At 38.4% G+C, this 16,871-nt stretch overlaps 1 protein-coding gene across 1 annotated transcript in view; it reads right to left on the bottom strand.

Annotated features, from left to right (window-relative positions):
- The window catches only part of kcnt2a (potassium channel, subfamily T, member 2a), a 28,098-nt gene extending 11,309 nt beyond the window's left edge, over positions 1–16,789 (bottom strand). Inside the window, exons 1-15 of the mRNA XM_026206959.1 lie at positions 16,671–16,789; positions 16,369–16,448; positions 15,956–16,055; positions 15,686–15,730; positions 15,542–15,590; positions 15,315–15,374; positions 15,036–15,110; positions 12,798–12,881; positions 12,151–12,245; positions 7,212–7,392; positions 6,782–6,946; positions 5,751–5,887; positions 3,624–3,687; positions 2,381–2,489; positions 2,170–2,278 (exon numbers count right to left, since the gene is read on the bottom strand). Coding sequence (XP_026062744.1) covers positions 2,170–2,278; positions 2,381–2,489; positions 3,624–3,687; positions 5,751–5,887; positions 6,782–6,946; positions 7,212–7,392; positions 12,151–12,245; positions 12,798–12,881; positions 15,036–15,110; positions 15,315–15,374; positions 15,542–15,590; positions 15,686–15,730; positions 15,956–16,055; positions 16,369–16,448; positions 16,671–16,762 — 1,445 coding nt within the window. The 5' untranslated portion in view covers positions 16,763–16,789. The remainder of the gene's footprint in view (positions 1–2,169; positions 2,279–2,380; positions 2,490–3,623; positions 3,688–5,750; positions 5,888–6,781; positions 6,947–7,211; positions 7,393–12,150; positions 12,246–12,797; positions 12,882–15,035; positions 15,111–15,314; positions 15,375–15,541; positions 15,591–15,685; positions 15,731–15,955; positions 16,056–16,368; positions 16,449–16,670) is intronic.
- Between the last annotated feature and the right edge of the window lie 82 nt (positions 16,790–16,871).

The following is a 16,871-nucleotide window of genomic DNA, read 5'->3' as shown; positions in this document are numbered from 1 at the left end:
GATCTAATGTAAGGTACTGCAATAACTAGGTTTGACAAGTGTGGCACTGTAGTGCAAGACTGTAATTCAGCTCTCCAGGCTGCAATCCAATAGAAGGCATGCTCAAGAGATGTGCAAACCAAACCAGTAGAGTGTGAGGAAACCACTTGGTGGAGGATAGCCAGGCAAAATCTTCCTGCAAAGCTGCCCAGACTACAGAGAGTGGGCTATCTAGTTACAACTCTAGCAAGGGAGATAGCACTGCCAAGGCAAGGGATCAGGGAGACCACTACTTAAAACCCTAAGCAGGGGAGCAATCACTGAGCTAGCACATAGTTACCCTCAGATAGCTACATAGGTACCTAGGATGGGGCTACAATAAGGGGATCCGACAGAGACTACCCACACCACAGAGAGAGGGCTATTTACTAATAACCCTAAAAGAAGTTAGCGCTGTCTATAAAGGGCTCAAGAGACCGCTACTTAAAACACTAGGCAGGGAAGCAATCACAGAGCTATCACATAGCTATCCTCAAATACCTAGGCTCTAGAAAAGGGGATCACTCCAGAAGAGGGCTCACTGCAACTCCCAGTAAGACACAGCTAGGCTCAGATCGCTGTATTCAAGTAAGCCTGTCCTGCCATAACAATGGCTATAATATAACCCACCTATACTATACTAAGGAGGCCCCCAATACATATCAGTCCCATGGTAGGCTAGCAAAGCACCATGTAATTGACCAGGGGCTCACAAGAGGGAGATCCAAGTCATCACTAAATAATTCGCTAAGAGTGAACACAAACATCATCAGTCCAAGATCAAAGCCTGATGTAAGCCAAAGCCAGAAACACTAGAGGGCAGGACATAGCTGTCCTCGAACAGCAGTTCCCTCAGATAAGGCTAAAGACAGGACAGAGACTTCAGCACTTACTTGAGAGAGCTTGTGCCAAGGGGAACCCAAGCCAGGCTAGAACATAACTGCCCTCAGACCGCCATATTCCAGATCAAAGTAAGCTTGAGCTGGAGCATAACGATCTGCAAACAGCTATGCTCTGAGCAGGGACTGCTAACTTAAAACCCTGAAGAGGGGGAGCAGTATACTCAAACTCCCAAACTCACTAGACGGGATTCAGAGGGACCATCCACTTAAAACTGGGGAGGCAGCCCACTCCTAAACCCGTCTGCCTTAGTACAGGAAGGAACATTCCCCATAACCACTCTAGGTGCTGAAACACCCTGGGAAAGAAAGCTTGCAATCATTTTACTCCAAAGAGTATTAAAATATATTCATGCCCAGCGAGGCTCTCCATACACAATAACATGAATATTAGAGAGGCACGGCCAAGATGAAAATATCTCCGCCCACAATCTCGCAGGATCAGGCTGAAACAATTCCATGCTAAAACTATGTTATAACAACCCAGTAGTATCTGCAGCATCTGACAAACCATTTAGAGAGGGTGTGCGGATCCAGCAGATCAAAGCGATTGATCACCGAATGCACAAGCTACAGACCAAGACACATGACACATAGTGTGACCTTAAGCCATGAATCCTACGATCCGAGTCCTTGCCGTGCTTCAGCAACAGAAGGACCCAAACCATAGCACGCAAATGCTTGTCACTCTTCACTGTCAATGAGGGACAAATGTGAACGGAGCTTCTCTAGGAGACACTCACAATGAGTGCACTCAGAGCCCTCGAGCACCGAACACGCAAGCTCCTGACCAAGACACGTGACGCATAGTTTGTATGTTCCCTCAAGTGTCAGAAATCTTGGGCTCCACAATGCTCACCCACCGTGGTCTATCACACACACTTCAAACAGATGGCTCCTGAAGACAGCAAATAGGATGACGTATTATACTCTTTTATAGTTCTGGGCACCCCGCCTATGACATCATGGGCTGAGTGGACCAATAGATTGGTGCTGTTTCACACGTGCACATTTTTATAGTTTAAATATAGAAAATAATGGTATTTTTTTCAAAATGTTGTGTTTTCAGGCCTCTGAAATGCCATTGTCACAATGTAAATGCCCACTTATTTAACTACATAAATTTTGCATCTAAAAGGGAAGCTCTTATAAATGCATGTGTTAAAATATCTCTGTCCTAAGCGATTTGCGGTGGTTTCAAGCCTCAAAACGTTTCTGGGTGCTTCTGATATCATCAGGCATGTATACTCACAGGCCTCGAGATGTGTGCACCAACAAGGTGATGAAGGTGGACGTGGCAGGACAGATGCAGTTCAGGGCCAGCATAGCGTATTTAAATTCTTCCTCACAGACAATATGATCTGAGGGGCGAAATAGCAGTACAACTGTGTTGATAAAGATCTGTGTCAAAGTCTTTGTTTGAAATGTTCTGGAATTACCTACAAAGACTGATTTAACAGTACCTGCAAATTTCACATGAAATTTGTTTTCTGGTTTGAGAATCTGAACAAAAAGAGTGCAGTTTGGAGCAAAGTCCTTCACTGCCCAAGCCCTCAGGATGGTCTGGTAATCCTGAGAAGAAACAAATAAGTAATTAAAAATTATCATAAATATAGCACTGAAAAAACATTCTATATGTCCCATTCTTCCACTGATGACTTAAAGGGGTAATGAACTGAGAAATCAAATATACAGTAAGGTTACAGAGGTTAGTCATTGTGCTATAGACCCCTTTTGCGCGGACGTCACAGGTACGTCACGGCGCTAGCTGGAGGCAGATAAAACGGAAAACTGGAGGCGGCTAATACAAACCAACACAGGGTCGGCTACTCAAGGAGCTTAAAATGTCATCTTGTTGTGTTGTTGGTTGCCAGAATCGACGGAGAACATTTTATATACATTGTTGTGATTAATTGTGACCGGAATTTAAGAACATGGTAAGAAAGAATAAATACAGAAAGTTTATAATTAATTTGCAGCCTTCAGAATTTTTATTTCTAGAAAATATTTACATCTTAATAATAATTTTATTGTAATGTCACTCTTTATTTAATCTAAGGATTTATACGCCCTCAGTTTCTCTTTACTATACACGCTCGGTTTCTCTATCAGGTAAATGTAGATGTCAGGCCACTCAATCGGAGGTAATCCTGTCAGATCGTCCATCCAATGAGTGATTGTCTACGGGTCGACCAATCTGTTTCCGTCCGAAAAAGTTAACTTTTTTCAAATAATTATCGCGGTCCCGGACAGTGAGTGACCTTAAATATTCAGATAAAGCAGATATATTCAGATTTTCTCCAGCCTTTGTAAAAAAAAACAAGCTAAGAAAACTTGCTAGCTACCGTTTGTTCAAGTGTTGATAAGTGTCTATAAAAACATCCTGTAAATTTCAGAACTCAAAACTTTTTTGTTAGTCTAAGAACTGCTTATATTGATGTCTGTCTGCCAAAACCACAGTTTATGGAATGTGCCACTTTATGACCTAAAAGTGTGAATAAACACTGCCTCCTCAGAAGATTTACACCTGCTTGTACATCACTGCCTGTTTAGCCTTGACCACTGATTCGTGCACGTAGTAGGTAAACAGCTATATGCTGATAAACTATAAACTTTATTTAATGAACTTCATTTTTAAAGAAGTTAAGTAAAACATTGTTCACTTCATTTCTTCACTTTTGGATGAAAAATCTTAGTAATACATACTGCTGCATTGCGGTCCTCCTCACAGCGGCAGGTCAGAATGAAACAAGCCTCAGCATCATCCAGCCTGTGTGGAAATACTTGTTTTCAGAGAATATCTTTAATTTAGTTTCTTACACCATTGGCATTTCTTTAATTGTTTAAAGTGTAAATATTTTCAATGTAGTTAGCTTTATGTTTAAAACAAAACAATTTTGAGTTACTCTTTTTTTTACAAGTTACATGTACTCACTGTAGTAATAAAAGCAAAAAATATGTTTTTTTATGCTTTACTTTTCTTTTTTTTGGACAAAATATATGCTAAATATATGTTATAAGCAGTGGATCTGCTCAAAATGTGTTCTATGTTTAAATAAGCTTTTTCTTCAAATGTTCCATGTGAATGTATTTTTTTATTTTAATTTTTATTGAAATATTTCAGATTTTTCTGCAATTTTTCTATATATTTTATTTAAAATACACAAAAATGTATATCTAAAAAATCTTAAATATAATTGAAAATATATGTGCATAAATGTATTTTTGGAATATATTTTAGCAAAATATTTAGCCATTTTTTCCTGTATTGGTTAAATGTACAAGTACACTGTATCAAGGACACTGTTAAATAACCTAAAGTGTAGAAAAATGTATTAAGGTCTTGATATCTTACATAGTTTTTATCTAAAAAATACTGATTCGATTATTATTTTGTTTTTGTTATTTTTGGGGGGATTATTAAATCAATTAAAGCAACACTTTGGTTTTGTGGCAATGTTCCATTAAACGTAATTGTAATTGTAATGTCTGTTTTGGGGTTTTGTTTCATGTTCTTGTTTTCATGTCTTTTATTTTGTGGTTTGATTTATGCTGTTTGTGTCATGCATTGCTATTGGTTCCTCTTGTTCAATGTGTCATGTTCTGATTGGTTTATTGTCTTGTCATGTGATTATCAGTTCTGTTTACTAATTGGTTGTTTTAGTCATGTGCCTTGTTCACCACTGGTTTGTTCATGTAATGTTTCCATCATTGTCTAAGGCTACGTTCACACTGCAGGCTGAAACGACCCAATTCCGATTTTTTTTGCCCCTATGCGACCTGTATCTGATCTTTTCATGACAGTCTGAACGACACAGATCCGATCTTTTCAAATGTGACCCAGGCCACTTGGGTACGGTCCTGAATCCGATACGTATCCGATCTTTTGAAATGCGACCTCCGTCTGAACAGCCAGGCCACATGTATCCGACCCGTACTTCATTGATACACTACAAACGTCATAATTATGAGTTGAAGTAGGCGGGAACGAGAAGATAAACAACAACCATGGCAGACAATGCAGCTGAGACAAGTCAATGGAAGGGAAGCGAGGTTACAGATTTAATTAATATTTGGGGTGACCGCTCTATTCAGGCCAAACTCGAGGGCTCATATCAGAACCGGGTGGTTTACGAAAACATTTCCAGCGAAATGGCCGAGCATGATTACAGACAATCCTGGCTCCAATGTCAGCAAAAAATAAAAGCCTCCGAGCCAAATACAAACATCCATGTTTAACGTTAGCTACTTCCGAAAACAACGAGTGACGTCGTTCACCGTTGAGTACTCTTCTGCGCATGCGGGTCACTTCTGGGTCATTTCACGTTCACACAGGAGATCAAAAAATAAAAAAATCAGAATTGAGCATTAAGCCCTGCAGTCTGAACGTAGCCTAAGTAGTCATGTTTTTTCCATTGTCCCTTGTTGTGTATTAATGTTGTACCCTTCTGTTGGTGAGTCAAGTCTTTTCGTGCCTCATCAAGTCTGTGTATCTTCTTTGGATTATGTTTGGATTTTGGATTAACTTCTGTAAATGAAACTGCACATGAATTCTAACTATGCACGCCTTCTGTGGCCTGATCATTACAGTAATTCCCAATGAAAATTAGAACAAGTCTGAAATATATCTCTCGACTGCTCACTCAACAAAAAAAATTCAAATATGATAATTTATTTGTTTTTAAAAGAAATACTCCGTTTGTTAACCCAAAGAAAGCTTGGTATTATCTATTTATGGCAGTAGCTGCACAGCAGAAGCCCAGTGTATATGTGGGATGTGTTAAAAAGGCTCAAAATATTGCAGCAGATAAACATAAATGTCTTCAAACTCACTTTGCTCTGACCAGATCTTGATCTTTGAGGGCAGAGCCCTGCAGATATATGACTCTGTGTGACCACATCGGGATCCGCAGCACCCGTCTCACCGCCGCGTCCTGCTCTGCTGGGCAAAGGATGATGACATAGTACTCCTGGAAGACAACAGTGACAAACAGACAGAATAAATGAAGTTTGATAACATTTCTGGCATTTTAATTTTTTTCACAAAATCTACTTTTGCAAACTAGTCCTATGTTTTTTTTTTTTTTTTTTTTTTTTTTTTTGTCCAATTGAAACCAAACCAGGGCTGAAAGATTCTCTGGAGTCTGAATATCAAAAGTTATTTGTAAAAAATGAATTTTCTACTTATTTTCGCTAGGGGGCACTAAAATGTACAAAGTGGGTGGGGCTACTTTTCCTAAAAACTCTTGGGAATGAATTAATGACCAAATTGGGTTCTCATATGCATTTGGCTGCTTGGTGCTGCTATAAAATAGAAAAACATGAAAAATGGCTATAACTATACCATCCTTTGTCCAATCAACTTTGTCCTAAATGCCATTACTGTATTTTAGGACATTTGTGTATCTTGTGATTGCTACTGTATTCATGAGGTGTTTCAAATCATATCATATGATAGCTCTCCTCATTTTAAATAACTTTGCCTCTGGAACCACTGCTTTCAATCAGTTAAATATTTTAGATAAAAAAAATAAAAAATAAAAAATAAAAACTACTGCCAATTGTACTCAAAATCCTTCAAATCCTAAGCAAAAACTCACTTAATGAAATCAGCTGAGCACATGCAACATATGATTTTAAAGAAGCATTCAAAGTTTTATGGAGATCGGTCCAACCAACTGTTATAAAAAAGTGAAGATTACTTTATTTATATGTCAAATGACATGCTGAAATTGGTCTTTTTCATTGCTGATTTAGGTGGTTACAAGCTTGCCAAATAATATGCAACACCGTTTTACAGTTGCGCATGAAGGCCTTAAAGTGGCTGAACCATGACTGCACCTATATTTTATCATGTTATGTACCTCTAGTATGGGGTGAGCATAAAACTCATTTAGGAAATCCATCAGCAGGTCGATTTTGACTGAACTGACACACAGCACCACGTGTCTCTCGGTTTCTGCTCTTTGCTTTCTGTAATCTCCTCCTGACTTCTGCCGCTCCATCCACAAGTACGCCAGCTCCTCAAACTAGTGCATCAAAGCACACAGAGAAAACAACATATTGCTCTGCATTAGCTCTCATTCTTTAAAGACATTGCTGTGACAGTGGCTGCAAATTATACTTCTTCCGAGACATCCCTCATGGCATGTAGATATTATGTGTATAAACATCTTGAAGCCATTTTTGGCTTTATCCATTAAATCAAAATTTCCATAGTATGTAATGCTATATATGGTCTACAATGGTTGTTATTCATTGCTGTTTTAGAGTTTAGTATCAAGGCAAGCTTACCTGGACAGGCAGGACTACTAAAGCCACAAATATCATAATAACAACCAGTAACTTGGAGGGCCAGACATCAGGAAGGACATCTCCAAATCCCACTGTAGAGAATGTCACGATGCAGAAGTAGAAAGAGTCAAACACTGTGACTTTTGTTCCAGCACGCTGCAAGTGCTCAACACCACAAATGCTGGAGAGAGGAGGAACAAATTACAAAAGCAGACAACACAAAGGAGTCCATGTTAGAACTGCACACATGAAAGACTGTATACTATAGTAATATATGTATCAATGTATTATATGTTTACAAATTTTACTCGTTATGTAAGAGAATAAAAACATTAACTGTAAGACATCCAATTTTCTTTTCGCAGTGCATATCTTGCATATTCTTGAATTATTCAATTCTGATCAATCATGATCATGGATTTGCTTTTCATTAGTATGATTTTAGCAAGTCATTAATAAAAAGAAATTCCACTGTTGATCTCTCTAGATTTCATATGAATATAATGTTCTTTATTTTCTCTATTCATGATTGACCATATGTAGAGTTAAAAATGAATCACTCAATTCAGTTTGATGTTTTAAAGTTATCTATGAACTTTGCACAGAGACAATATAAGAAAATACTGACAAAAGCAGCATAAAATCAGCACAATAGCCATAATGCATGTAAAATGACCATGTTATATATTACATGCATGATGCACATATATGCCCAAATATTTGCTTTTGAAGAGACGTGAGATATGCATGCTCCCTTCTATTGGGTAAAACCATCACAGATTGACTTATATGGCAAATGGTAATAAAGTGATGGGATTAAGTAATGACAAAGATCTTTTGCTGTCTGCATTAGCCCTCCAAATGACACCAATTCTATGAGCAAACATCTTGTGAAAATATCCTCTAAAAGCATTGAGATGCACTTACTGGCAGTGTAATGGTGATCTTGTAGTGCTGTCTGTGGATTTCTAATGATGACCACTTGACCACAGAACAATTAGTATATTGCTTTAGTTCTGAGATAAAAGAAAAACCTCAAATATTTTGACAACAAAAATAAAGTTAATTTTACTGAGGTCTACATCAGATAATCTGCAGATATGTTATCTGAAAAACAATTATGCTAGAGACTTTCTCTGAACAAACCAACTGGTGTTTTGGTGGTTTTTAGTGGATGCGTGACATCGTGACAAGCGTGACAAGTTCAAACAGTTCCCATACTTTTTGTCTTAGATATTAATACAATATGCACATTTTGCCCAGTTATTTTAGTGCAGACACTAGTTGCTGTAAGTCAGATTCTTTTTCAGGAACTCGAGTTGTGTCGAACGCTATGCATACAGCAGTTAACTTTCTCTCATTTCAGCAAGAGCTATGTATGTTGTCAGTCTCAATCTGTGTTGTGAGTCTTTTTGTAACAAACGGACTCAGCACAGACGGTTAGTTGAATACAGTGGTTTATTGAAACAGGTAAATAAAGTGGCAGTAGGAGAGATGCAGGTGGATAGTTGAGGCTATCAATCTGGCCTATGAGTCCTCTGACCTCCCCTCACCCACGGGAGTCAAGGCTCAGTCCACACGGGGTATAACCACCTCCAAGGTCTTCTTAGCAGGTGTGTTGATACAGGACAACTGCAACACTGCGGGATTATCGAGCTCCTCCACCATTGTTAGGTTCTAAGGTCTTGATATGCGAGCCACTCTGGGCTCTTCTGTTCTCTCGCCTTAGCTGTGCTCTTCGGATACACACTAGGCAGGGACTTGGAAGTCTGGCAGCATGGGCACCTCGTTCCCCATAGTGTTCGACGCAGCTTGAGTTCCTGAAGAGGAAGTCTCCGGTTACGCATGTTTCCTCAAGGGAATGAGATGCTGCGTCTTGAAGCCATACTCCCAGGACCCCTGCCAGCGCTTGCTTCATTCCCAGAGGCTGATGCCGACACTGCCACACATGCTTTTAAGCTTACTGATTGATTACGTCACCTGCCTATGACGTCTTGCCTTTCCATTTGGCACATGTGATTCAGAGCGTGGTTATGCAGTGGGTGTTCTCCATAGCATTTAATGCAGCGTCTTGTTCCCTCGAGGAACCATGGTTACATGCGAGATGTTTTCATAGAAAATTATGTTATAAAAAGGATAGTTCTGGTCCTTGATTCTGAGTAGCTGAGCTGCATTCAAAGTCATTGTAAATTACTTACAAACATACAGTGACTTCATTACAACAGTATTACTGCACCACTAACCTAAAAAGGACACCTCTCTCATATTTATTTATAAAAATAAAATTACGTACTCTTTTACATCTTTTTAATTATTTAATACACACTAATTATCACTATACAAAATAGGGCTATTGGCTATTATACAAAATAATTGAAATCAGTATGAAGAAAATCCATATCGTCATTTATCAAAATCCATTTACACTTCCATTTGCAATTCCATTAATAATTGTATGAGATTAATTCTCTTAATATATAAATTTAAGTATATCAAAATGAAATCAATTGAAATGTTGGTAAAAAATTAAAATACACCCATGCCAGAGACCGCGGTTTGAGACTCACTCGGAGCAGCCGATTGGGGACTTACACATTGGTGCCATGACCCGGATGGGAGTGAGGTTTGGGAGGTAAGTGTAACGGAGGCCAGCAAGTAGGTGCTGTACAGGTAAACCAGCGACTGACTCTAGTGGCTTTAGTCATTTAGCCTCCTTAGTATGTCTGCCTCCTACGCTGGAAACCCATTCAGGATCAGAGTGGGACCCGTTACAACAGCAACTCATAATAATTAAATCACAGAATCAATCATTCAAAAAATTAATTCAAACTGAAGCAAGTAACCAATGTCTTTATGATTTAATGGGTCATTAAACTATTTGCTCAAAATAATTGAATGAGTGTTGCTGAGTGACACAAACATTCTGCTTAGTTTGGAACTATTTATGTTGGCAAAATAGAGCAAAAAGAGCCCAAATAAACAATGTTGTATCTAACAATAGAACATTTAATATAATTAATTTATAGTGTACTGAATTGTCATCTAAAACGAATTCCACATTTGCAAAGTGCAAAATGTGTCTCTATTGTAGAAAATAGCACTCTTGCTGGTATGATCCAGTTTAACTCTAAATGTTATAAAAACAAAGAAATTGAAGAATTCATACAGGGCAGTTGATTATTATTATTATTATTTTATTTTGGTGGTATTTCAGACCTTGCATGATACTATTTAACATCAATACCAGACTAGCTTGCTTGGTGTTAAACTTAATAGAGGGATACTGAGATTTTCAGACACGCTTTACACCTGCATTTAGCGTTGTCCACTTGGTATTAGCAACCATATAGCAATGCCCTGGCAACCACCGGGAAAACCCTAGCAATCGCATAGCAATGCCCTGGCAAGTGCCCAGAACACCCTAGCAACCACTAGCAACTCCCCTGCCTGAACAACCTAGCAACCACATAGCAACACCCTGACAACCATTCTGCCTGAACAGCCTAGCATCCACAAAGCAATGCCCTGGCAACCACTGGAAAATCCTAGCAACCACACAGCAATGCCCTGGCAACTGCCCAGAACACCCTAGCAACCATAAGCAACTCCCTGGCTGAACAACCTAACAACCACATAGCAATGCCCTGGCAACCATCTTGAACAGCCTAGCATCTACATAGCAATGCCCTCAGCAACCACTCTGAACATCCTAGCAACAATATACTGTATCGATGCCCTGGCAACTGCCCAGAACACCCCAGCAACCATAAGCAACTCCCTGGCAACTACCCTGCCTGAACAACCTAGCACCCACATAGCAACACACTGGGAACCACCCAGAATACCCTAGAAACCACAGAGCAATTCCCTAGCAACTACTCTAAACACTCTAACTCCCTGGCAACTACCCTTCCTGAACATATGGTATTCTGTGATCCTCCTTCGTTAAATGGATAGTTCACCCAAATTTGAAAATTCTATAATTAATTACTCACCCTCATGTTGTTCCAAACCCTTAAGACCTTGGTTCATCTTTGGAACACAAGCTAAGATATTTTTGATGAAATCCAAGAGCTCTCTGACCCTGCATAGAAAGCAAGGGTTCTATCATAGAAATATAGAAAGAAAAACTGGTCCATCAGTGGTTCAGTCGAAATTTTATGAAGCTACGAGAATACTTTTTGTGTGTAAAATAAAACAAACAAAATCATTCTTCTCCTCCATGTCACCCTACCACAATGTGGTATGTGAGTTTTGCTTCTCATAACTTTAAAGTTACGGTTGAACCACTGATGTCATATGGACCACTTTAACAATGTCTTTACTATGTTTCTGTGACTTGACCATGCTATGACTCTTGCTGTCCATGGAGGGTCAGAGAGTTCTTGGATTTCATCAAAAATAACTTAATTTGTGTTTTGAAGATGAATGAAGAGCACACAGGCTTGGCACTTCATGAGGGTAATTGATGACAGAATTTTTACTTCTGGATAAACTATCCTTTTAAGTGAATGAAGACCAGTTTTTCTCTGCAACAAGTTGGGAACTCTCTCAGGCTCTGGGCCCTATGCATTTCTTCCCCCTTCTCCCCTCAGTTGCAACACTCCTGAAAGCCTATGTTTGTGTAATCTTTAAATGTCCAAACACTTTTTAGAGCCACTCTATTTTACAATTAGCTTGGCAACACACAAGGGATTAATAAGGATGTGAACATGGATGGACAAGTACATTTGTGGTGAGTAAGTGCCTCTCCCTCTAAAAGCAGAAACCACAGAAAATTAGCTGCAATTCAATCTGTTTTTGACCCTGATCATGCGCCATGGCTAAGGCTGCAGTTAAGACTAGGAGATGCAGTTGTTGAAAAATCCTGTCTGACAAGCAGTTTAGGGTCGTATTTTCTTGTGTTGCTCATATGTGAGTGGATATGTGACTGACTCACAAAGTGAAAATGAGGCAGATGATGGTGGAGATGAGGATGAGGAGCTGATTGAACATGGCTGACTGTGTCCGGTGAATAGCACGATGAAGATCATTCTGAAAGCCACAGAGAAAAATATGTCAATATATTTCTGTCATGACTCTCACAGGGCTTAGAATGGTGATGTACATGGCAATCTTAATGTGTTTAATCTTGACGGAATACATCTGCTACACTGCTGCTGCAGAGCAAGTACAGAGACTTACTACTGCCAACAAACACATCCACAACATGCTGCTGTGAGAATGTAGGAAATACTGCTGCTGCACATATAACATGTATCAATAACCTGCATATTTATCATACATGATCCCTCCATAGCATATACAGGTGGAGCTAGGGGAGGTGGAGGGTAAATGCAGCATGCTGCAACTGCTACAGCAAGCACTAACCAAGTATTTGAATGTTGAGCAGCGAGCTCATTGGGTGCTGATACAAAGAGCCAATCAGCTGTGCCATGTGATGATGTTATTTCGTCAGATTGAGTTAGACCTCTTGGACTGCGCCATCTAGAGTTTATATATATATATATATATATATATATATATATATATATTTTTTTTTTTTTCTTTCTTTCTTTTGATACTTTCTTCCAAACATATACTCACAACCATGCTTTCCAAAGAACGTTTTGCCAGCCAGCAGTTCAGAAACACAGGAATGAAGAGGGATCGGAGAGGAGGATAAATAATCTGTTACAACAAAGAGCAACTATTAAATCACCAAAATACAAATGTAATACTTAAAAAACAGTGTTGGGGATTAACTTGTTACATGTAACGGCATTACATAATTTAATTACAAAATAAATGTAACTGTAAACCATTACAGTTGGTTGTTTAGGGTAGTTCTGCAAAAACTTAATGCTGAATAATATTTATGTATTAGTTTGCCTGTTTTTTATGTGCACAATGCCTCCTCCCATGCAAAATACATTTAGTAATGCAAGGCTATTCTGATGCTTTTGATGGGTACTTTTGTTTAATCTGCAGCGCAGGACATCTGCCAATTACATCAATCCACATTGCTGCTGAAAGCTTCAGGCTAAACTTTTCTGAAAGTTGCCAATATGGTGAATGATAAAAATGTGTTCCAGTGCTGAAAATGTAAAAATCAACAATCAGAATGGTCTCAAAGAAAGAAGTGTTTAATGCTGATTTCGCGTTGACTACTTAAAGGAATAGTTCACCAAAAAAAATAAAGATTCTGTCATCATTTACTCACCTTTGTGTCGTTCCAAACCTGTATGAGCTGCTTTCAAATGTTGAACATATAATAAGATATTTTGAAGATTGCTGGTAATCAGTTTGTGGTTGCCATTGACTTCCATAGTAGGAAAAAAATACTAAGTATGGTACATGATAAGTAAATCTAAAAAGTAAATAATGACAAAATGTTCATTTTTTTTGTGGGTGAACTATCCCTTTATTTTACGTTAAAAGTTAATTAGTATAAATTTAATTCAATAGATGTAGGATTTTTGAAAGTCTGCCAGTGATAACACTGATAAGAAATTATATTTTATGTAAAAACACTTCACAGTGCTCAGTCAAAGTAAGTTTGGAAGAACATACATGAGCTTTAAAAAGGTTATTATACATTGGAAGTTAAATTAACTCAAAACATCCCACAGTACAACATCATTTTTGTTTTTAATGTTTCTTAAATAGCCAGGGCATTGCTATGTGGTTGTTAGGACAGTTTTGGGGGCATTACTATTTGGTTGCAGGCAAGGTAGTTGCCAGGCAGTTGTGTATGGATGTTATGGCATGGTTGCCAGGGCATTGCTATGTGGCTGCTAGGCTGTTCAAGCAGAATGGTTGCCAGGGAGTTGCTATGTGGTTGCTTGGATGGTCTCGGTGGTTGCCAGGGCATTACTATTTGGTTGTTTAGGGTAGTTGCAATGGAGTTGTTTAGTGGTTCCTAGGTTGTTCAGGGTGGTAACAATGTGTTGCTATGCAGTTGCTAGGGTAGTCTGGGTGGTTGTCAGGGCATTATTATGTGGTTACTATGTTTTTCAGGCAGGATAGTTGCCAGGGAGTAGCTATGTGGTTACCAAGGTGTTACAATGTTGTATTCTAGGTGATTAATTTTAAGCCCAAGTCAAAATGAGTCTTCATGATATTCTGGTTTATGGATAGTTCATATTTAGGAAAATCTCTAACCCTTTGTATAAGCTTAGTACAAGCTTAGTACAAGATATGTTTGCTTTAGCAAACAACACCGATAATAAAAGAAAACCAGAAGACCAGATGAAAATATTTATGGATTATGCCTTCTGTGACGAGTGGGGCGGGGCCGAGAGACGTGGGCACGAGGAGTGAGGCCAGGTGTAGTGATTGAAGATGAGCTGCACCTGCGCCCCACCACCTGGCTCGAGTCCCACGTAGGAGATGGAAGGATATAAAACTGGATCGACGACCGTGAAGGACGAGAGAGGACCAGGCCTGGATATTATTTTATGTTTTGCTTTTTATTTATGCGCACCAGTCGGCCGTGAGGGGCTGGTGCGCTAGTTTGTGTTTATTTTGACTTATTAAAGTGTTTTGATTGCGCGCCGGTTCCCGCCTCCTTCTTCCCGATGATTATGGAGTTTTATATCCTTCCATCTCCTACGTGGGACTCAAGACCGGCGGTGGGGCGCAGGTGTAGCTCATCTCCAATCACTACACCTGGCCTCACTCCTCGTTCCCACGCCTCTCGGCCCCGCCCCACTCGCCACACCTTCAATCAATCTTTAGTCTTTAGATCAGAAAGAACTGTGTTTAGATGCGGCAGTACCAACATCACGGCACTATTAGTGTCAGTTGTTTGTTGTGTCAGCAGTTTTCCAATTATACACTTACTCCAATCACAAAGGGCACAGTGTCAATCATTTCCAAGATGAACGCTATTTGAAGTACCTGCTGCCATATGTTTCCCTAGATCATTAGAGAGAGCAGAAACAAACAGAATGATCACAGATGTTATCAATATACTTGCATGGAAAATATATTAGTAAAGTTGCCTATATTGTTAATTTTGCACAATGATTTCAGAGTCGTTGTTTAGATAATGCTTCTTGTAAACTAATATCTGAGACAAAGCTAAGAAAATACAATAAATAAATAAAATAATAATCATACCTTGTATCGTAGATATGTCAGCAGGATTCTTGTAAATAAACATATAATTGCAACAGACACCTAAAGAAAATAACTCTTAAATACATACACCAACCACCAATAAATATTTTAATGATTATTAATATTCTTATATCGGTTCCATAACACAAACATTACACAAAATAATCCAAACGTACTCAGAAAAGTCAGAAATGGTTGGATATTACAAGATTTATCTGCAAGACTACCTGTGCACCCCAAAGTATGGTATGTCGTTGAACCCAAATAATTGAGGCCCTGGTAATAATACAAGGTTATTAAAATGGTGCAAATGAATAAATCAGAGCAATTTTATATTCGATTTCTGTTTATAGTTCTTTGGAACTACATACCAGTTGATTTCAAGCAGAGTATAATTTTTGTGTGGGACATCCAAGCTATGAGGATAGAAGAAATATCAAATATCAATATGGAACACTCATGTTAATAGCAGATGTGAACTGAATTGAAAAAAATAGTAATTGCAATATAAGAAGTTACTTTTACATAATGAGGCAACTGATTTTTTTTTGGTCTTATTTTACATAAATCATTTAATTTGGGCCAGATGTTTTATTATATTGTCCTTCTCACTGTGTATAAGGAATTAGAAAAATATATACCATTTATGTTCAGATACACTTGAATCTTTCAGCACTCTGTATATATACAAAATGCAGCTTAACACCTGGAGCGAAAGATAAGACACTCGCACTCTGAGACCTGAATAATACAAAAACAGTGTTTATAAGCCATTTTAGACAAGGGTAGTGCATAAAAAGAATGTTATCACATGCACTCAAGAAGTGAGATTTTTGGAACTTTAATATGGAACAAAACACACATTAAAAAATAGATATATATTATTTATAACTAAATTAAATTTTAGACCAGTGTTTTTTTATATATATATTTTTCAAAAATATTTGTTTAATGTTTTTAATTCCTTGTGTAATGGAATCAAGAAACATAATTTTAAGATCAGAGAATTTAATGGGAAAATTAAGTGTAAAGAGAAAAAAAATCTGAGACAAACTGGATCGTTGGTTTTTGATGAAGTAAAACTGCAGACGTTCTTTGAAACTATTCTCTTTGACGTAGAAGTCAACCTGCATCCTGCATGGCAAAACACAGAATTTGCCTAATGATTAAACAATAAGAATTATTGTTATCTCTCCTATACTTCTTAAAATGTGATGCTCTGTTTTTCTATGTCTGTATACTTCATCACACTGGAGTTATATAATACATTTAGCGCATTGTTTTTGAATACGACAATATAAAATATAAGTAGTTCAACTCTGAGACGACAAAACGACGGAATCTAGAAGCACTTACTTGACCTCGTTTTTCCGTGTCTCCTCTCGAAGCAAAAAGTCCTTGAATCTGTGTCGACGCAAGGGTGCTGCTCCGTTTTCTCCATCAGCCATATTTCTCAAGAGCGAAATAAACTCTTTACAAGATCAGTAGGACAACCAATCACGCAATCGCCCTCTAGAATCCCTTTGTCTCTCTTCCCAGAGTACACGCTCACATCTG

This window comes from Carassius auratus, chromosome 27 (assembly GCF_003368295.1).
Source record: "Carassius auratus strain Wakin chromosome 27, ASM336829v1, whole genome shotgun sequence".
NCBI lineage: Eukaryota > Metazoa > Chordata > Actinopteri > Cypriniformes > Cyprinidae > Carassius > Carassius auratus.
Note: the sequence above shows the minus strand (reverse complement) of the source record. Positions and strands in the feature narration are given on the sequence as shown.